The sequence below is a fragment of the Neocloeon triangulifer genome, unplaced genomic scaffold, assembly GCF_031216515.1.
Source record: "Neocloeon triangulifer isolate White Clay Creek 2 clone unplaced genomic scaffold, ASM3121651v1 ptg000014l, whole genome shotgun sequence".
Classification (NCBI taxonomy): domain Eukaryota; kingdom Metazoa; phylum Arthropoda; class Insecta; order Ephemeroptera; family Baetidae; genus Neocloeon; species Neocloeon triangulifer.
In genome coordinates this window covers 15,161,192-15,184,601 of record NW_026775556.1, presented here as the reverse complement: position 1 = coordinate 15,184,601, position 23,410 = coordinate 15,161,192, and the positions used below count along the sequence as shown (strand labels likewise).

The window sequence follows — 23,410 nt, the reverse complement described above, 5'->3', positions numbered from 1 at the left end:
TATTTATTAAAATATTGCTATTTTAGAAAGTAGCAAATTTACAAACCAGTCAATTTACCTCTACCGCATGGCCAGATCAGTTAGCTAGTCTATGTGTGCTAGCGCTGCATGTCAAAACCAACGCTTCCATTTAGCTGGCTTCGCTCGCAGCGGGCCGTCACAGCTGCAATCAAAATTAAAATCTCGGTCTGTCGGCCAGCCGCACGTCTCTTTCTCTTCCGATCAATGAGCATTTAAACCTTCAAATCGCCGAAAAATGAACCCTCTCTTCTCTGGATGGAATTTATATTTTTTTATTCGCCAGGCCCCCCAGTTGTAGCATGACAAACGAGAGTTAAAAACAGCAGTTTGGGGGGAAATATTGGGTGGAAATTTTTCTTGGCTCGAGATTTGTAGCAGAGGCGGCCGTTTTGGCAGGGAGATGCCTCCGTGAAATATGGAGGAAAATCGGCAATTTATTTCTCTCGCTCGAATTCTCTTCGGCGCTGTTTGCGAATGAGGAAATCAAGTGAACTGGATTCTGAAACAAAAAGAAAAATTCCTAATGATTCCCCCTTTGTGAATTTGTTGTATCTTTAAAACCAATCTTAAGTATTTTTGATCATTTATTTTTGAACTAAAATAAATATGATTAAGATATTAAACTTATTAATGTAGTTATTCATTTATATAAAAATAGGGCTTTTTAAATTGTGAAAACTAAAAAAAAAGAAACATCTTTTATGAAGAGGATGGCAAAAAGCAATTGAATTATGCAGAATACCACATATGGCTTTTTGAAAAACAATTTCACTCGCTAACAACCTGCCCAGGACAATAAATATCCCTGCTGCTTTTCTCCTTCCTCTGAAGCTAGTAGTTTTCGCACCTCACCGTCGTTTTTTATGACGGCAATTCTATTATGCATGATATACGTACGCAATGCAGGCGTCGACCAATGAATATTTAGCACCCATCGCCGGTTTTTTTATGCGCCGCGTGCATTTTGCAAGAAAAAAAAAAGAAAACAGAGCTGCAGTGTGCTGCTTATCTCCATCATTTTATGTTCAAGTCAAGAGCGTTGTTTCCATAGTGACATGCATGCCGTCGAAAGAGCGTGCGCTGGCCTCCGGGAAATTCAATTTTCCACTCATTGGAAATTGCCAATGAAGCCGTCGCTTCGCTGCTCAACGCTAAAACAACAACAAAAGCCGGCACACTTTTGTCCGCTCATTTCACAACGACCTGAATTGCACGCTGCGTTTTTTAATTAAATTATTATTTACAAAGATGCTTATTTTTCCACAATTTCATTTTTCAAAGCAAGCATTTGTCAATTTGGTGATTAAAAGTTTCCTCTGATGTTTCAGGTTTCCCGTCGCTGAAAAACTCGTTTGTCGGTGGAGGATCGTGCATGCCTGGTGAGTAACAAAGGACATTAATATCCCGGTGTAATCAAATAATCTCTGCGCTCGTTTTTGGATAATATTCCCAAAGTCTCTCTCGACGCCAACTTCCAAAACATTACACCCACATTTCACATAAAAAGTACAAATTCAATTATCCAATTACACTGGTTTTTTACCGCCATCATTTGCATCCCCATCTCAGTGATGCGCAGGGGCGTAAATAATGTGATTGTCGTTGAGCACGACCATTACTTTTCATTATTAATTCAAACGCGCGTGTCATCCATAGACTCACACATGTGTGTTTGTGTATAAATGTATGTTGCGAACCAAAAACAGGGGACTTGTCGCGTTAGTGGAAATTTTCGACGGATAAATTCGAATATATAGAGGCAGTGCGGCGCCGGCACCCCTTTTCAAACCATGCACCCGCCGGCAGCCGTTTTTTTCCATGTATACTTTTTATTTCACACTCAATGAGGCGGAAAAAGCTCAAAACTATGCGAGTGGAGGGGCCGCTCATAAACATTCATTAAACTCTGCGCCGCGATTAATTAAGCTATCAATCAAGTCGCTGACCAACTTCAAAGTGCGCCTGGCGTTTTAGCTTTGACCGACTTTGAGCGCAATTTGCTTTTCAGCTTTGCTTAAATTATTTTTCTGTTCCCAAGAATTGAAGAAGTAGACTGGAAAGTATCAGATTAAAAATTTCAATTAATTACAGCATCATTATAAAAATATTTTATTTTCAGAATATTTTACAATCATAATACAATTTAAAAAAGAAATTGTTTCAAATTTAACTTATAATTTCTGATTGACTCAAAGTAATAATTATAAAAAAATTTCACTTTTTCATTTGGTTTGTTGTTGTATCTATGTCTCTATGCATGACAAATGAAGCGCCTTGATGCCGCTACCCCCTAATGGCTAACTTTTCCATTTAGCGTCACGCACAAGCAGCTCGTTGGAGCGTTAAACATTAATTTTCTCTAATAAATTGGCAAACAAAGGCTTAAAAGGAAAGCACTCTGTTGCTGGCTGGCGAAGGCGGGCGGAGTAAGAAACCCTCCTCCTCCCCGAAGATAAATCTGTTAACTCCGTCGTCATCTTTTTTATTATGATGGCCTTTCAGCGGCGGCGGCGCGGGTTAAAGCGAGCGAGTGCTTCCTTGGCAGAGGAGCGCATTAGCATGCTAATAGCTCCTGCCTCGCCGAGTGATGCGCTAATTTAGACGGGAATTTTCGCTCCATAGAGCCTGTCACATTGATGAGCGCTAAGTTGTCTTCGCTAATGAAAGCTCGGCCTCGCTTGCGCAAATTGCCTGGCCGACGCAAAACAAATTAATCGGAAAATCAGAGGCAGTTTCTTCAATTTGTATAATTCCACCATCAGACGAGTTTTTTAAAAGCAAAATTTTACAAGACAAACTTCCCAAATATAATGATTTTTTATCGTATAATCTTTGAAAGATATAACTAAATTTTTTTAGCAGCAATTTGCTGGTGTAAAAAGTACTGGCACAGATATAGACTGATTTATTTTTTACGCTAATTTTATTAATTTTAAATTAATTTCACCGGAGGAATATATAAATCCGCGTGTCGGCTTGCTGCTCAAAATTATGCAAAATTGTAATCTTGCAAATTATGCGGAGAAAGTTGCGTCGTCAAGTGAATTTCCCAGACGTCCTAAATTTTTTAATTTGGCTGAAGTGCAGGCCACACCGTGCACAATGGGCGTGAAAAATTCGCACGCGATTTCTTGAGGAACGAGCGAGCAGCCCCGCACAAAAGGATGGTGTTAATCTTTTGTGAACAGAAATTCATCTCTCTCACCTTAAGAGAGAAAGAAAAAAGAAAGAGGAGAGGGTCCGCTCTCGCAGGCTGACTCAAACAACAGCGGAGAGAAGCAGCACCATGATATTTCTTTTTTTTTTTATTCCCTTAACACTTTTTCGCGACCCCGCGAACTGGAAAAGGGACGGGAGGAAGAAATTAAAGAGCAAGAGTAGGAACCGAGAAAAATGCGAAAAAAATGTGGCTTATTTTCCATTTTTAAAGAGTGACTTTTCTCTCCGGTGGAAAAATCGATCTGGCCGCCGAAAATTGTACACCAACGTGATATTTCCGAGATTTTTTTTCACACTGATGTATGTGCTGAAAGCGGGGTGTTATTAGCCTGATGTTTAGAAGCGCGTCGAGTGGTTTTCGCGCCAGCACAACTCCTCACCAGCGCAGCCAGACCGATTGCTAGAGAGCGTGCAGCAGCAGAGCTCGGCGGAGGCATTCAGAGCGAGGCGTGAAAAGTGAAGTGAGAGAGAAAAATGAGTACGGCAGGGATAGAAACAAAGCAACAACCAACCCTCTCGTGCGATGTGTACGTTCGTGAAAAAAAAACTACTGCATCAAAAATGCTCCGGCTGCCTCTCTCTCTCTCTCGTTCGCGCTGCTTTTTATTAATCCATTTATGCTCGCTGCCGTGCTAAATGCATTGTGTTTATTTGGAGCTGCGCGCGAAAAACTCGCACCGAGAGATGCTTTTGTTGTTCCCCGTGCTTTACCGCATTCTAGTATGTTCATACTGTGTTTACCGCGTGCATGTAATTATGCGTATTGGTTGGTACTTACTCGCAAAATACGCAGAATGATGTATTATTCTGTTCAACTTGCATGGTTCTCTGATGGCGTGGGACGATTGTTTTTCTCTTTGTACGGGTGTTGCTTTATTTTTTAATTTTCCACTCACATATATTATGGACGCAAATTTCAAATTACCAGTTGTAACCTTGCAAAAGATATAAAAAATTTGTCAATTGTTAAAAGATTCACTGCCGTAAAGAATTCTGATCTTTTAAAATTCCTTGTTTAAAATTAAATTATTTTGACATGAAATTTTCTAAGTTAAAAAACAAATATAGAAGAGTTTGGTAGAAAATGGGTTAGTACAAAAATAAGAAATAAGACGCTTAATTTTATTATATTAATTAGAAATTTTAGAGAACATATTTTAGAACTTTTATTTCAATATTTATGACTTATAAATAGCCATAAATTATCGTATTAGTATTTTGTTATACTTTTCATCGCATTTAAATATTATCTAAATAAATTATTAAAAAAAAAATGGAAAATAGTTACCAATGTAACTGTAAATTCACCAATTGGTACAAGAATTAAATTTTAAACTAATTTTACAGCAGCGTGAACCGTTGATTTGAAATGTTAAATACTTTTCATCTATTTCCAAAAATTTATTTTTAATTATTTACTTGTTTTTTGCTGCACGTCAAGACACCCCTACGCTCGAGTTTAAAACTCCTTTTAGTGCCTTCTGGCTGGCAATACAGAGACAATCAGAGTAAAATACCAGGCCGATTTTAAAAAAGAGCAAAGCGATCAAATCGGTGCTGACAACGATCCCTTTTTCTTCTCTTTTTTTCCCTCGGAAGAAATCAATATTCGCAGATGCGCTGCTAATAAACACTGCGAGCGTGAAATTGTCGATAAGTCGGTGTGTTTCGCTGGCGCACAATCGTCATCAGTGGAATGAAAAGCGACGAGAAAGCCACTCTGGCTTGAAAATCCGGCGACGTGGTCGCACAATGGCCCTCTCTAAAATTCCTACTCTTTGCGAGCTGCTACTTAGGAGCATTATTCTGGCGTCGCCTGATGAGGCTCATTTCACCAGAAAATATTTTTATCGATTGGCACTTTTTAATCTCTCAAGCGACGGCAAGGCGCGAGCAGAGGAGCACGGCGGCGGCGCCGAAAAAAATTGTGCTCTCTTTCCTCATTCACACCTTGAGCGCGCTCGCTCTCACACACACACTCTCGGGGAATTAGCTTTCTTGCCTTGATTTCGCTTCGCTGAATACATTTTTCAGCGAGCACTCGCCTGCAGAAAGGGTTGCCAGAGAGCTGCACGGAATGCTATTGTAATAACAATGTACAAGGAAGCGTTATTTTATTCAGAGTATTATTTACATTTCCCAAATTAACAGAAAATAAGAATTTAAAACTTAATTACAATTTGAAAATGATTATTTTTATGAAGCAATGAACTGTATCATTGAATAAAAAAATGACAAACACGAATCGTGGAGAGTAGAAATTTTTCTTATGAATAATCAATTAGATCATCGTTGCTCACATTTAAAAAAAATTAAAGTAGAAATATAGATTATAAATAATATCATTTTTGATAAACTAGAAAAATACTTTAAAATTTTTTTTTTAATTTAAAATCTGATAAATAAATAAAATTATATTAAATCTTTAACTATTTTTTTAAAGATTATAAAATATGTAAACAAAACTTAATCTTCTTTTTAAAAGTATAATTTTTAAAAGTTTTTGTCAAAAATAGTTTAAAAAAAAAAATAACGGCAATGCAGGTTTCTTATGCATAATCTACCCAGTGAAATCCCAGGGCGCGCCGTGTCGCGCCAGCCGTGTTGTGCTTCTCTCTTATTCAGAACAATTCTTTTCTTTCATCAGCTCCAGCACCATCATTTCAAGCCCCTTCTTAGCGGCACTAATCTCGTGAAAAATTTCATACTCTGAGGGATATATGCGCAGAAAAGCAGCTAAATGTGTAACAATGCGTACTCGTCTGCGCGGCGCTTGTCGTCGGCGGGTCGCGCGGTGTTGAAAGGTGCACCCCAAAAAAGAAGAAGTATGCCGCGGTACATATGTACATTGAAAATCTCGAGGCACAACTGTGAATGTCTCCAGCGAGCATGTATGTATATTCATGGATTTCTCGTCGTCACTCTCATTTGCATGGATGTTAGAGGGGGGTGGAAAGGAGCCACGCAGCTAATTAAAGTGACGCCGAAGAGCGAGAGGGAGAAAGAGAGACGACGGTGTGAGTGAATAAAGAGAGTACAGCATATATACGCACACATCACGAAATGTGAATACTTCACGGCTTTATGCAAACCGAAGCGGGGAAGGCGCGCGCACGTGGGATGGAATTTAATTTGCATATCGAGGAGCTAAAATGCCCCTTCTTGTGGAAAATTGGAAAGAAATCGGCTGAATGCCGTTCAAATTAGTCTCACTGCGGGTAGCATAGACCCAATTAATTCCAAATTTCAAAAATTCGTCTCCTTAATGAAAAAAAAATGTAATAAATTTATCATTAAATTTTCTGTTTTCTTGTTCAACCTGCTAAACAATGTAGATATAATTTTATTCATAACCATTCATAACTATTCCAGTTTTCTTTTCTTAATTGCCAACTTCAAGGGTTTCATTTAAAGCAATTAACCCTTTCAAATAATATTGCTTACAAATAAACTCCATTTTGTGGGCAAAGTTTAACCACTAGATTAAGCAACCTGTGAAACATAATATTTCTGTACAGAATAATTATGCTAAAAATTAATGCTCAGCAAAAATATAATTGAATTAACAGCCTGTTCAGTATGATTTTAATTTCAATCCATTACGTTGCATAGTCAATGAAAGACGAGGTAATTTAAAATCAGAATTCATATTGAAAAAAGAATGAAAAAAAAATCATTCTTAATTTAGAGCTCCAAGATATAGAAATAATAAATCAATTTCGCATTCATGATGATAAATGGGAATGAATACAAAGCTCTCAAATTTCATCTGGAGAACCTCTTAATGAGCAGGTGAGGAGAGAAAATTTTCAAATCCTCTCTGTGACTCGAGAGTCTTGGGCGATTTTATTTGCAAGTCATTTACATACATTTTTATTCGGAGGTTGTATAGTGAAAAGGCTTGTTTTCTGCCTGGAAGAGTGAGTCAATTCCGAGCTGCTGTTTCCACTCGGAGTCTGTATGTAATACATACGTATATGGCTCGCTGTGTTATACATTCAAAGGGGTGTGCGCGCGACAAGCAAACTGATTTTAAACAACAGCAGCACCGTACAGTCCCTCTCACTCTCTCGCTCACTCGCACCAGCAGCAGTGCTAATCTGCCAAGAGTTGTGCGCACACGTACTTTTCAATGTACAACGCGTGATAATAATTGTGTTGCTCGTCATCAGAGCGTGCAATTTTAATGCGCATGCCTGCTAATTACGTAAATGGCAGATGGCTGAATTGCAAAGAGAAGGACAGACTTTCCATCTTTTATAATTACCACATTTACTGCTTAAGTAATGCAATTTTTGGGACAATTACTCGTCATTAATATTTTTTAAATACTGACTATTGGCCGTGTAGAAAATTTCAATGATTCGAAATTAACGTAAAGGTACACAATTAAAAACACTAAAAATATAATCAAATTAAAAAAAAATGATGTTGAGTAATAATTAAGCATAAATCTTTATATTAAATTTTAAATAATTTTCTTTCTCTTTTGGTATGTAAATTAAGTCACAACAACATTCTCATGTAAGGAAAAATAAATTAACCAATTAAAAAATATATTTGATTGAGAAAAGGGTTTAATGATTGCTATATTGCTATATTATAAATAGCTATTGATGTTGTTGTATGTAGTCCACGTTTCTGAAACAGATGCAAAATTAATGTAACGTGTGAATATAATATTCATTATTCAGTTGAAATAGAAAAAAGTCCAACTTTTTTTACAACAATAATCATAGTAAAATAATTTAATATTAAATTACAAAATAAATTTTGTAAAAATAAGCCAACCATAGAGATTTTTTAAGAAAGGTGAGTTACAAGGACTTAATTAATGAGGCAATCGCCAAAAAGTAAACAATACACCAATCTGTTGGTGACTTTTAATTCAGCATTCTTCGCTAGTAAAAATTGCAATAATTCTAGATGGTTTGAATGATCAACAATGCCTTGCCCTATTGTTTGAAACGATATGTTCCGAATACTTTTGCATATTGATGAAAACACAGTGGCAGGATGAGCGAGATATAATCGATTGGAACACAATACGGCGCGCGGAAAATAAGCGAGCGAGCGAAAGCAGAGCGGGCGGAACGGCGGCGCTCGGGCGGAGCCACCTCCAATTTATTCTGTGTCGGCGGCGGCGGCAAATTCGCTGCTCATCACCGAACTAATGAGCAAAAAGGCTGCCTCGGCGCTATGCTGTGATGAAGACGCAAAGAGACAGCCTCTCGTTATAAGCTTCATATTTTCATTAAGGGATGATGATGGAAATTAGTCTGGAAAATTAATTTAGAAAATACTCTCTCGCGTGCCTGTCGGCGCATTTTCCTCTCTGATGAAAAATACACTGATGGGCGAATAACGAGAGAAAGAGAGAGAAAACGGAAGAGCAAGAAAATATACATTACATCACATAATGGTTAATAGGATTAAGCATCGCAAATAGGCTTTGACTTTTTTGAAAAGAGACTGCTTGCTTGCCGGGGTGGCGTATTTACTCCGCTTCAGTTGGGCCAAATTGGCAAAGAGGATCAGTTCGCTCGGAGCGCAGAATTGGACGAGAGAGACGACACGCGCGGAAATCTGATGAGCCCTCGCTCGTCCTTTCAGGGTTTGAGTAGCACCGCCAGAGAGTTAAATTCGAATTGTACGCGAGGGGTTCTAAGCCAAGTGAAGGAATAAAATAAAAACGGGTGCAAGATTATAAGAAAATTTTTAGCTTTAAAAATATAATGTTAGAAGTTGCCCTTGTTAAATTGAAGAAACGATTTTTAGAATAATTTCTCTGTCCCCTATTGTCATTTTTTTAACGAGTTTTTCTTGCACCTCTGAAGGTCATTACCATTATTCTTATTATTTATATAACAGAAAAATACATTTTTTGGGTACTTCCCTCTTATATATCATAAAATTTAAAAATATTTCACATAAAAAAAGAAAGGAGATCTAAATTAGTGTCAGCTTCTTTTGATAATTAATTTTATCCTTTGATATATATTTATTTGTAATGTTAAAAACTTTGTGAGGATTATACTTATTCTTCCTGGAGAGAATATTAATTAATCCGAAAAGTCTTGAAATCCGTTTCTCCTACACATATGAAGTTCCTCGTCTTCTCGCATTGTGACAAAAACCTCGGAGCGATTCACGCTGAGCAATTATGATGAGGAGACGCAGGACTCACTCTCAAATAATGCCTTGCATTCCAAGAAGTAATAAAGCACACACTCCACTTATTCCAAGAGCAACTAGCGAGAAGTAGAACAAAGCTCATCAATCAAGTGCTCCTCGGCCTCGATTCACACGTAGATTTCTTAGCGTTTCCGAGAACCACCCCACGCGGAGACTGCGGGCATTCTCACCTCGTAACCGCAAAACATATTATTCCCATTGAGAGTGTAAGACGAGAAGCGCGCGAGCAAAGAAAGGGGACTTGTATGACATGAGCAGGGCAAGAGACGTGACACACGGAAAAATGGTGCACAAAAACGTCCGGAATTTGATTTGATGTGACACCGAGCTGAAAGGGTTGTTCGCTCTCTCGGCAGCTGCCGGGAAGAAATTTTCGGTCCAGGACACACCTCTGTTTGCAAACACCGAGGAATTTCAAACACCTGGTCCAAAACGGGGAGGCGGAATAATAATAATATTTCATTGGCATTTTTATATCGTGCACCTCCCGCCCCGTGATTGAAAAAAGAAGTTCGTTCGCCACGCAGGAGCAAAGGGGTGTTTTATTTTGGCTGCTATTGTCAGAAATTTTGTTGTGATTTGTATGGAAGTGGATTTGACAGGGGTTGAAAGGGTTTCTTTTCGGGGCCTGTCGCCAAGATTTGTATTTTGTTATATATGTAAATGGGGCTGCCTGTGGCGTGAATGTATAGTTGACGTTGGCTTGATTTTTGTGTCAGGAAGTTCAGTTTGTTCTTGAAGTTGTTCAGAGATGGACGCAAGTTTCAAGCAGTCTTGCAGAGGAGAAAGGTATTTTTAATTAATGTAAGGAGATTTAAATTTAAGTGCAAATTTGAAGGATTAAAAAATATTTAAATTTTTACAAGAGTTCATAATTTGACATTCGTATTGCAGTATCCATTTAAATTTGTTTCAACATTATTTACACAAGGCCTCCTCACAGTATTTATTTGTATTTTTTTTAAACTCTTTTTTAATAAATCAAACAAAAATATTCAAAATTTCAATTAATTTGTTCACCTTGGAACTTATTTATACTCATATAGACGTAATAAATTAAAATATTAATTTATGAATAAAAAGATGCTGAATGATACAAAATAATCTGGTTTATAATTCATAAAAAACATATTAATTTAATTTGTTTTATAATTGTATTGTTTTTTATTAAAATAAAATTTTGCAAATTGTTAAGTAAATCATCTTGATTGATCCTCCAATAACCCGTTGAATTTCGTGAGCAGAATTCAATTAACGATGAAGTGCTGGATGATTAGTGCGATTTGGCGAGCGGCCTGCCAAATTGGCTTGTGCGATTTCGGAGTCGGGGTGTGACAATTTGCTGAATGCCGCGAAACTCGGCGCTTGGGCGCACAATGCGGGCAGATTAGATGGTGTCTTTTAATGAAAAGTCACATTAATAGCAAGCTCAACATTTCTCCTCTTGAGATTTCCTCCATCCCGTCGGTCGTAATTCGCGCGGAAACACAGTGAGTCACTATTGTTACATCGCCTAACAATGGCACATTCATTCCGACACGAAAATTTAGCACCTCTCGCCACCCAGCCAACCGGCTCTCACTCATTTTGCCCGTTCTCTCTCTCTCTTTCTCTCCGACAAGAGTAAAAAGCGCGCCGTGCATTCATCCCTTACAAGTATCAAATTTTGTACACGGGAGTAAATTAATTCTACCCTTGCTGGCGGATTTTTCCACGGTGCCTGCTCGCTCGCCTCGGTAAAATATTTTTTAATTAAAATAATGACAAGCGCCCGCCCTTTTGGCTGCGAGAGAGGCTCGTTCTCTCTCTTTCTTTTTCTCTCTCACTCTCTCTAGTTTCGGATTTCTTGAGTTGAAAAAAAAAAGAGGAAAAGCCGAGCTCTCTCGCCACTTTCAATGGTCTGGTTTAATGTGAGCAACTAATGGATGGAACGCTGGCTGGCCATTTTGTGTTGCGCAAAAAGAGGGATTTTCCGGCTGCCGAATTAATCCATCTGCCCTCCTTTAAATAGGAAAAGCCACAAAGCCAGCAGACGAGAGAGTGAGTTTCCATCCTACGCACACTCTCTGCTTCGAGTTTCTATTCGATTGCATTTTTTGGGGGAGCTTTACGACCCCAGCCCTCTTTGATAAAAAACGCGGAAAATGTGTTTTGTTGAAAAGCTGGCTCCACGAGAAAAATGTTTAAAGGCCATTTACAAAATTTAGTTTCATATCTAATTAAATTTACTTTCACTGAAACTGAATACTCGTTAAAAAATATTTTATAAATTTGAAACTTAAATAATTTATATATTACGATAATTTAGTAATTGGATTCATACTGAAAAAAATTGTCTTTGATTGCAATTAATTAGAAATTTGTTATTATGGAAGTAAATTTTTCAAGATTTTAGTCACCAAGTTCACTGATGAAGGTTCATAATTGAATTTGTCAATCAAAAGGAATGAAATGTGTGATCAATAGTTTTTAAAGGAAAAAAACCTTAATTCACTATTAAAATTGAAATAAAATGTTAAATATCGCAAGATTAAAGCGCGTGAGGTAATTCAAGTCCCTTCAGTGCTGAGCCATTTCGCAAATGTAATTTAATTTCTAGCTGCGATTCTCAGCGGCAGGAGTGGCAAAAAGTAATAAGCAATTTCACCCCTACGCCCCTGGCTGTTTCTGCAACTCGCACAGCACAATGCCCCCGCTGCGAGTCGCGATTTGCAGCTTTTTGCTTGCGAGTGGGAAAATTTATCGCCCTAACTATGCAAGGCTGTTTAACCCTAAAAGTTAATTTAAATCAAGCGGCAAAAAGCCGCCGCCGCCACCCGAAGAAAGGGCGAAGCGGAAAACTTAATGGCGGCCGTCGGAGTTTCTTCGCGTAATTCACTGCCAACTTTTCCACTTCTTCTCGCTCCAGCATTTAATGCACTCGCGAGACCGCCCTTTGCTCGAGCTGATTACTTTATTATTACGATCTCGCCGCATTCAAAGTGGAAGGAAAAACTTTCAAAAGTTGTTCTTATTTCTTCCTTTTTTTCGCAAATCATAAATAAGCAAAAGTCTCGTTGTAAACAATTTTTCTTAAGAAGAGCAGCTCTCCAATTTGGGGAGAACTTTCCAGTTGTGCAAATTAAAAAGTTTCCCGGCTCCTTTTCCGCTGCAATTTCGGCGCGTTATTGCTCGAGTGCGGGCGGCCCTTTCGCCCCGGCGGCGCTAATGGCTTATATGGCGCTCTCCAAGCTCCTTGTGGGGCGGGCGCGCGTGCAGAAAACGCTATTTAGCTGCATACCACGCCGAATTTTTCCCTTCAATTTCGATTAATGCGGCCTATTACGCTGCATGATGACTCTGTTTTTAGTGCTCTCTTCTCTCGCCTTGCAGAACCCGTATATTCAAATAATGCAGCGCGAGCATTAATATAAAAAGATGATTATATAGTTGATGGTGTGATGAATTCCTCTCGCGCTCCACCATGGCCCGCCGACGCTAATACGCCCCATCAGTGAGCGAACGGCATTCGACGCCCATCGACGACTAGCTCTGATGCACAGTTTATGACTCAAATAAAAGACAACAAAGGGCTCTAGCATGTAACAAAACAAATATAATACAAAAAATTTTAAGACATCAATCAATATTGTTTTATAAGCAAAAATAATTTCTTCAAAAATTTAAATAATTAACAAGTATACTAAATTTATAATTTTATTTCATTGTTTATATTTATATATTATTTAGAATAAATGCGTTTTAAATCATTCAAACAATATTGTGTTTATATTATATATATTTATTTTATTGAAATCTAATATTTCATGCAACATGATGCCCCTAATGTTATGTCAATGTTTATGAAATGAGCATGAGCAGTATCAAATTGAGTGGAGTTTTCAATGCAATTTGAATTTTTTTATACGATGTAAATAATCTTAAACGATGTTAAAGTAAATTTAATTTCTGTGCGTGATGGCTGATGCGGTTTATCAACCATAAATGAAATTGTTAATTTTAAAAATTCTTAATTTTTAATATAATATTTTGCAACATTAATTCGATTGTAATGTGTAGTATGATCATTAAAATTCCTTATATTCCCCTTACATGGTCATTCACAAAAGTGGCCTGGTATGTAAGCCAAAATCGAGGTCGCTCCTCTCTATTTCTTGGACCGTTGCATTCAACTAATGCAGAAGAGCTGCACACTAAAAACATACACCCGCTTTCGAACACAACTCGCTCCTTTTGTGCGCCGTAGCCGGCAATAAATACCATTAATGGGCGTGCTTGGTATTTCATATAAGAGAGTGCAGTGCACCATATAAAATAGCCTCTCTCTCTCTCGCACCCTGCCCGACTATCAGCAAAAGTTTTGCTTGCTGCCGCGCGACCCCATCAGCACCCTAATACACATACTTGCTAGACGAGCCGGCTGCGGTCATCTCCTCCGCTGGAAATTAAGCCGAACGTGCCGTTATTACGAGCAGCATTCATTTGGCATTAAGTGAGGAATGCGGGAATTAAGATGGCTAGCTATTTAGGGCATTTAAGGCACTTGCGAGGGTGGTCGGATTATAATCCCTTGCACACGCATGTGCTGCTAATGTCCCCTAGCTTGAATATCTTGCAGGGGTACATTAACTGCAAATTATTTCTAATGAAAATTTACTCCCAAATAGCAAAAGATTCCGTATCTTTAATGTAAAATATTCAAAACAACATGTCTTCAGATCTATTCTGCATTACGTAATTTACGTTGCAAATCAAAATTCCAAATTAAAGCAAAAGATGCAAAAAAATGAATTTTTTTCGGATTTATCTTTAAAAAGATGTAATTGAGATTAATATTTACTGATAAAAAATGCTTTAAAATATCACCAGTCAATTGCTACCCCCTTACAGCACTTGCATAAAAAAGAGTAAAGATTTTATCCAAGATGTGGAGCAGAATTTCTTGTTCTTCAAAACTTAAATTTTATTGTTTGTAAATGAATCAATTATTTTGCCCGAATACCAAAGAATAAGACAAAATCGAAATTAAAAATATTCAAGTTTGGTCTTTAGACGTACAATTAGTTATGTGCAGCCAAAAGACATTTTTTTACGTTGTTCAAAAATCTTTATATGTATAAAAAAAATTAATTTTAATATTATTTTAAAAAATGTAGAAAAAGAAATGAATATTATACAATTATTTAAATTCGATTACTTCATAAATTTTGTGTAATTCAGAAGTATTCGTCCAACAGAAATTTCGTTAAAAAATGCCTAATTACAAGGTTTCCTTTATTCCCTTGGTTAAATCTGCCCACTGGCGCATTACCTCAGCCAGAGATGGTGTTGAGAGTGAATTTGTGCTCGCAATTCATCGCCACTGTGCAAATAAAAGACCGGGCGCAGCAGCGACTAAATTGTAAATTAGATTTGCCGAGAGTGGCTTTTGTGTCCTTTGTGCGCCCGAAAACAAACAAATTTAACGTATCCAATTATGTGATTTAATTAAATTTTGCGAGAGTGCGGCTCATAACAGGCCCGGATCCGTTTCTCGGCGCCAGGCGCAAACAATGAGATAGGGAAGACCTAGTCGGATTGAGGCATCACGTGCTCTAATTAAGCCACAATCCGCCGCATTACCTGTCGGGCCAAATGCGATTTCACGGCAGTTGCGAGCGCACAGGCAACCCCTGTCGGCAGAAAGGGGCGCTCCCCTAATTTGTACTTTTTCTGCGACGAGCCGAATGAATTTTCAATATTGCAAGTGTTTGAATTTAATTTAGTCTCGCCCGCCGCCGCCGCCGTTGCCGATCCCCCAGCTGCAATGCTGGCAAATTAATTTCCTTTTTCCACTTATGGAGTGGCGCAAACCAGCCTTCAGTATTTCTCCCCAGGGTATTTCGCGCCGCCGCATGCATGCGCCTCTCTGCCACCCTCGCACTCTCAATGAATTTAATTCCCTTATAAGCCAAACGACCCGGCTTGATGGCTCTAAAATGGATGTCTAACACTTGTACCACCACTACCTGCAGCCAGATTAACTCCCTAACCAGATAATAAAAGGTTTTGTTATTAACCAAACATCTGCATGGTCGAAATATATGTAGGAGGCTTTGCTCAGAGCGTTGGGTGCCAGATTTTTATATTTTTACTTATCAATTAATTATTCGCATAGTTTCAAAAATTTTGTAGGTTTTTGCTATTTTCCTAAAAGTTACTGTCAAATTGTATAAAAAGTGTAATTAAAAATTAATATTATTTATTCACTTTAAGTATTACATAGTTTGAAGTACAATTGAAAGTATATTGATATATTTAAATATCAATTTTTAATAATAATATTTTATTTTAATATATTTTTGGTGCATTAAAGTTATACTGTGTTCTAAAAAAACCTTATTTGCTAAAAAAATTGAGATAAAATAAATTTTTCTTATATATATTTGTATAATGTAACATGGCACTATTCAATGACTATTAATAGTGCGTTTGATGATAATTTGCTTTCTTGAATTATTCAATGTTAAATGTTAGTATAATTGTATGTAAATTATTCCCTCAAAATGAAAATAGATATTTATCAGAAATGGAAAAACATGGCTAATTTATTACATTCCGCCTTTTGCCGGTATCATGACAATAAAAAATTTCATGTGGTAATACTACAATAATAATTCTGCTGTTTGTAAGCCTAAATTTTGCATTTCTGTCTCTTTCTGCATCTGAAATACACAACAAAAGGAAGGTTGCCAGTTCCCTTTCCTCACTGGAAATTTCAATTTCACGCTGCCGCTGCCGTGATTAACCATTACTGTGGAGGAAGCAAATCGTTAGCTAAGAATTGGCATGCAACATATCAGAGAAGCAAGAAGTCTTCCTGTTTGCTTTTGTCGTCGGCTTTGTCAGGCCCGTCGCGCTGCCAAAATTGCAGCAAAACATACGCGGCGGCCGCACAAAGGAGCGCTCTTTGTGACTTATCTCCAATCTGGCACGCACACTTTTGATTGGAAATTTCCTTTGAGGGCCATTGTGGGAAACGACAGGGAAATCAAACAATAAGCAAACTTGTGTGACTGGAGGTTGAGAGAGTCGCACATAAATATATCTGAAGAGCGAAAGCAGTTTTTCTTCGAAAAGATTTCGTTTGTTTTTCCACTTAACTGTTTGATGTAAGACAAGTGTCCCATTTCCTTGTTTCAGGACTTGGCCACCTTGACGCTGCCAAAGACTACGCTGACGGGCTATCTTTCAATAAGAAAAAGAAGAAGAAGAGAAGGCACAGGTAAGGCGAATGTTTGGCAATTTTTTGCACTTTTTTTCTGAATTTAGAGTATTCAATTTACAAAATATGCATACTTACTTAATTATTTAAATATCTTTATCGCGTACATTTTATAAAATTTATATAAAAATTTTATTTATAAAATTTTATAAAAACTTCTGGCTGTGTAAAATTTATACTATTTTTTTTTTTTTTTTTTTTTTTTTTTTTTTTTTTTTTTTTTTTTTTTTTTAGTTTTGTAGATGAAGGTGTGTTTTTTTTCTTTTACTTTTCTTGAAGGAAGAAATTTCAAAATAAATTTCCCTTGTTGTAGGACAATATTCACAAGTTACCAGTTGGAGGAGTTGGAAAAGGCTTTCAAAGATGCTCACTACCCTGACGTCTACGCCCGCGAAATGCTGTCCCTAAAAACAGATCTCCCTGAGGATAGAATCCAGGTAGGAAAACAAATTTTATTTAAAAAAAACCTTTGCAATTGATCTGCTGTGATTATAAAATGCAGATACTGGTGGGATTCAAAAGTTGTACTAAAATTTTGAGGATTTGAGGAAAAGGTCTCTTGATGGACAAGTGCAAAACATGTTTGCGCCGCGCAGCGAGTTGTTGATTTTCCGCCCACTTAGGATGTGATTGACCCGGGTATTTCTTATTCTTAAGAAGCGAGCACATCCTCCCCACATTCAATTGAAAAGTGCAGTTTTTCAATGGGCAGAAGGAGCGATCGACTTTCTTTTTTCCCGTTGGTTAGCGTTCGGATATCTGATATCGTTGAAAAGAAAGCGGCAGCTTCTCGAGAGAGTACCTCAAGCGCAGTTCAATAGACTTGTTGCTGCCAACTTTTTTTTATCCCATATTGACCCAAACCCCCGAATAAACTTGCTTTCGGGGAAGAGGCGTCGTTGACAACAACAACAACCGCCGCTTTTCTTCGCCCTGGCTCGGATCAATAAGGTAGACAAACTTCCGCAAATCATTTGATACCTCCACACCCGCCCTCTCAGCACTGATTTCTCTGATTGTCAGTCAAATCCAGTTTTGATCATTCATCTCGAAGCAAGCCGGGTAAAATTTATTGTTGCTGACATCCAATTTCCCGCCGTAAATTATATCTTCACCCACTGAATTTAGCGCATGTCACTTTAAATTTGATCAACGGCTAACAATACAAAAAAAAATGAAGAAATCCGGCTTTTCCTCGGTGTAAAAATTGTTTTTATTCAAATAACAAGTTTTGGCCTCGATCTGTGACCAAATTCAAGTACCAACATATTTCCTTTGATTTTATCAATTATATTATTAGTTCTCATAATTTTTTTAATTTTTTAATAATTATTATTTTTTATCAACATAATGTCTTTTTGCATTAAAAAGTTGTAATTCTAAGTATGAAATTATAAATTTTAATTTAATTAAATAATATTCTTTTATTTGAAAATCATTTGAGCACAATTTTTTAATTTTATGCTAAATATCATGTTTATTTAAATTTTAATTATTAAAGAAATTAATTTTAAATAATTATTATGAAAAAAGCATTCATAACATCATTAAATAATTAATCTCATTATTGCTTAGCTCACACTAGATACAGATTGTCTATGTTACACATATCAATAAAATCATACAACAATTATTTAAATTTAATGAAATATTAATTTCACGACTGTATCAATATACCACAATATAAATCTAATTAAGGTCCTGAGCAGGTCCTGAGGATATTTAAATATAGAAATATCAAATATTTGAATTCAAAATAATGAGGAATGAATTAAATTTTCTGTATTTTCATTTCAAATTATTATTTTTTTCATAATTAAATAACATGAATTTGCATATTTGGAAAAAAATCAAAGTAACCAAACTGATGTTTCGGTTGTACGTTTTATTTGGAAATTAAATTAATCACCGAAGCTTTCGCTGCCTGGATCTGGTGTGCAGATATGAATTAGCATGAGAGATTTAATGTCGCCATGGCAACCGAAGGGAAAAAAACAATGGTCATGCATGCGAATTTGTGGCTGATGATGGTGCTCTCGTCGACGACGCCGAGCAACGCCCTCCTCCGAGACTCGCAGGTTGCTGCTGCTCGAGAGGAGGAGGAGGAAAATAATCATGGCAAAAAGTAAATGTGTATGCACGCGAGATGGGTGCTGCTGTCTTTTTCTTCTCAGCCTCCTTTTGTTCTTAGTTTATCGAGCCGAGAGAATACACCGTATTATCCACATTTGAAAAAATACATACATAAGAAGAAGAAGCAGCGCATTATAAGCTGCTCTGACAAAAAGAAAGAAAGAAAGGACCCGTCGCATGTGTGTGTGTATGTATGGGCGAGCATTATTATCTCAGGAGGAGAAAAAGAAGCTGTTAAAAGGTATAGGCACATATAAATATGTATGCATTATTATCGTGCAGCGCCACCCTCTTTTATTCCTCCCTTACGGGGCCTGTTTTTGTAGAAGAGAGCATCTTGCCAGACTGTTTTATGCAGATGAAGGGGGGTTGCTGCCTGCGCTTGCGAGGGAGAGTGCGTGTTTGTACGAACGTGTGTGTGTGTGTTTTTCGCACTCTCTCGCTCGCAGCAGGGATGGAGGTGGGAAAAATAAGCGAGGGGATGTTTTATGAATAAAAAAGGGTGTAGTATTTAATGCAAACGAACGCATGCGCCGGATTCCATGGGCCTTGATTGGCCGCTAAGCAGCCATAATAAATTTCGCGATGCGAGCACACACTGCATGCACCACCGAGCGCATGTGTGTGTGTATCAAGTACCGTGCACATTGCCTGATTATCGTACATAGTCATTACGGTATTATTTCCACCCCCTGCGTTGTGAATAAATCAGGCCCGAGTGCCGCTGTTTGCCGAGCTAAACTGATTATCATCCCAACCGACCGGCGCTCCATCGCCGTCGAGTGTAAATGTGCAGCTCTCAGGCCCCGTTCTGTTTGTTTATTCCAATCACCAGAATAAACTGATGCGCGAAACGCGATTGCCGCTGATTTGTTTGCTCGCCTGTACCCTGATTGCAGCTATTTAACACTCGGTTTGCTTTTTTCGCATCAAGTGCAAAATATAAATGTGCTGCAAACTGCAGACAAAAAAAGTTATTGGGGACAAGCTACTGCAATCAATCACCACGATATAGAAAATAAAACTAAAGTTGGTGTATTTTTACACAACTCTGATTACAAAATATATCTTGATGCAACGATTTATCAATTTTTCTATGAGAATATCGTAAATTTAAAATAAATATCAGCGTTTATTTTGTATGGTTTTGATTATTTTTTTGAACATTGCGATTAATATAATATGTAATTAGTCCATCCTTCACGAACATTATGACTTACGATACGGCCTAAAATGTGGAAAAATGAATATTGTGCAATATATTCTTCTAAATATGCATATTATTTACTATTTATTAATCCCTTTACAATTTATGTAAAAAAATTGTGTTAAATGTTAAACTTAAATTGCATTTTCATGGCTATTATATTTTAAGATTTTTAAGTAAAAAATCCTTGAATAAAATTATGAAAAGGAATAAAATTATTTTAATTGACTTATGTCAAGATTCGCTCATGAAAACAAAGAATCAAATTTTATACTATTTGTTGGAGGTTCTGATTGGGTGCAAGAAAAATTTCATCCACTCAAAACGGTCAGTAACAATATTAATTTTTTCTGCTTATTATGATCCACAAACCTTGGCTAATGGGAAAATATTTTATTTTAAATAGTTTGTTTTAAATTATTAATACATTGATTCAAGTTGGGTAATTTAGAATGTTTATGTCTGCCTTGGCTGTAATAAGCAATCACACAGTCAACCAAACTAGATGAGCCGGTTATCCGACTTCAGAAATAATTTTGATTAGAAAAGATTAATATATAAAAATATTCTGAAGTGCTTCGCCTTTATTGAATGTAATATCGGCCAATCAAGCAGGCTGCTGCCGTGCTCAAATTAGTAATTTCCGATCAGCTCCTTAGGGGTATGCAACCGTTGCGGTATCCTTGTGAGGCGGACTGCCTGAACACGATAAAGGCTTATTACTCGGGCAAAGTAAGTCTTTGTGGTTGTCTCTCTGCCGTCGGAGAAAAGCGGTGCGCTGGCACGCATTCTCTGATTGGCCCCGATCGGAAATTGGCCATAAAAGAACCTCTCGCCCGCAGGATGACGGAGAAATAAATAACACGCAGGCACCGACATAAAATTTGCTTACAAAGAACTGCTCGCTTGGGTGTGGAACGAATATTGCAAGTGATTTCAGGAATTGTGAAGTACAGGAAGAGGAAATAATATTTTATTATATTGATTCCCAGTCGGAGGCTCTCTATCTGTATCTCATCAACTTGCTTAAATAAGATATTGCTACACAACTGCTTTGAAAGCGGCTTAAATAACCGACCAGCTTGCAGCACTAATCCGAACCAAACGAAAGTTAGTTCGATAGTCTGCGTCAGCTCGTTTAAATGAATCAAAGCACTTTTATGCCCTTGCAGCATTTTGTTGAAAAGATTATTTTGCGAGGCATTATGAATTGCAAGTTCTAAATGCTGATTGATAACCATAATCACTTTATGTTGCCATTTTCTTAATTCAGAGCACCAAAAAAAAATTATTAAAAAAAGAATTATTAAATTCTTTTCCCTGAATTTTTGAACAGTTTTATACAATCCAGACATGATTTATAGCTGTCGTCAATTTTAATTCCTGAATATGATTTTTTTTTTCAAACATCTATGTCACGCTTGATGAAATTCAAACCACACAATGCAAAAAAAAACTCCAATAAAAATGTGTGCTCTGCCAATAAATTATTCAATGATCCCCAAAAGAGAATTTCATCGCATATTAATTTCTAAACAAATGCAATTTTATATAACAATACCCCAACGTTGATAAAAAAAATTGCTATATTTTTTATTTTGAAGCAGAAAAGTGTAATTTAAATCTGACGATCACATCCGGCTCATGTGAGACTGATTTCCCATCTCAAGATTTCCCGATTTGCCGATGGGATCCGGCAGTGCAAAATCGAAGCAGCAATTGGCTCGCCCGGCGCAGGGCATTTCCGATCGTTGAGCGTCAGGGCGCATGACTAGAGCTGTATTGTGCTTTAAATGGAAACCGCTGTGCCGTTACATTATGGAATAATGGCTTGTTAGGCTTAAAACAAAGGCGATCACTGCTCGGCTGAAACAATGATGCCGGGATATTGGTTGACGCTGACGTCAGGCGAATCGATCAGCAGCAGCCATATTAGCAGGCGCTCTCTCGCTCTGCGTCGGTCGGATTCGCAGCCACCGCCAGCCAAGCCACTTTTCCAAACGAAATTTCCTGACAGCCAATCACGCTTTCCTCCTAATTACGTTGTCTCAGATCCCAGCAATCGTACCGTGAGCGAACGCTCTGTTTTTCTCAACTCGCATCCAACCCCTACGCTTTTTCTGCAGCTGCTCCGTCATCAAAAATTTCTAACTTTTTCCTCCGCAACCCCTGCCAAGATGCGGAAACAGACGCTCGCGGAAATAGGAATAAAGCAATTATGGAACGGCCATTATTTTTTCTCTTGTTGATGTTCAAAAATAAACCACGTAGATTTTACTTGGAAAAATTTATTGCATCAAAATTAGAAATGTTTGCTTTGATATTTAAAACTACAACAATAATACTTCTAATGCAGGTTCATGTAATTAAAAATTCATTTATATTGTGCATATTGTGGATTTTTATTTGCAAAAATTTTATGATATTATATCAAAAGTTTGCCACGTTACAAGAAATCAAAATAACATTTCCTGTTCAGAGTTAATATCATTATTTTTGCCATTTATTTAAGAAATTTTAAATTTTGCAGATTTAAATAAATTATGTCCCTATGCAAAAGAAAGAACCCCTCTTTTTGTTGTTTGCGACACAATTATTTTGCCAGAACAACGGTTGAATATTTTACCATTTTCACGCAACATTACACCCAGGCGGGCGAATCCCGCTTAAAAAATTCACAATTTTACACCGAGATGAAAGTTATTCGCTGCTTGCTCTTTACGGCGCTGAATTTATTGTATCTTTTTATTATTCAATGTAGCTATTAGTGCGCTTTATGCCGGCGGAGCGAAGTTAGTGTAAGAGCTCCTTACAGCATTTCTTACGACCCAACTTCTTCTTCTTCTTCCTCGCCAACACACACTCACATAGAACGGCACCAACGATCTGAATAAATTTGTAGACTCGCTCGCGCGCCGCTTACTTTTTATATCTCCATTCTGGCGAAATAGCTGCTACTATGGAGAGCGTCGACGACATTTTCTTCTCCGTTTTTTCGTTGGCTGAGCTCAAAAGAAGACACTCCACTGGCTCAAATTATGCAGCAGCAAACGAGATTAAAGGAAAACAAGCGCCTTTAGCGCTCTACCTCTTTCCACCGCCAACAAAACTGCGCGCGATGCTGCGATGGCAAAAAAAAAAGAATTTCGTCGCAGAAGACACTCAAGCTTCTGAAGGTGAAGAGGCATGACCGTGCAATGTCACCTTGTCTCAACGAAAAAATCCAGTTGGAATGGACTTTGGCTATCCTAAAAAATTTGATTAAATTACAAAAGTCTATTTTTGAGAATTTTTGCCGTGTGATTGTATCAGAAATAACTAAAGCAAATAATAATAATAAAGATTCAAGCCTGACTATAACTTTTTTTAAA

The 23,410-nt window shown here is 37.4% G+C and overlaps 1 protein-coding gene across 3 annotated transcripts in view; it reads left to right on the top strand.

Annotated features, from left to right (window-relative positions):
• LOC132199928 (visual system homeobox 2) overlaps nucleotides 1–23,410 on the top strand; it is a 90,459-nt gene that overhangs the window by 53,562 nt on the left and 13,487 nt on the right. For all 3 annotated transcript variants that reach the window (XM_059625037.1, XM_059625035.1, XM_059625036.1), the window contains exons 3-5: nucleotides 1,350–1,400; nucleotides 16,618–16,699; nucleotides 17,013–17,136. In XM_059625037.1, the coding sequence (XP_059481020.1) occupies nucleotides 1,350–1,400; nucleotides 16,618–16,699; nucleotides 17,013–17,136 (257 nt within the window). The remainder of the gene's footprint in view (nucleotides 1–1,349; nucleotides 1,401–16,617; nucleotides 16,700–17,012; nucleotides 17,137–23,410) is intronic.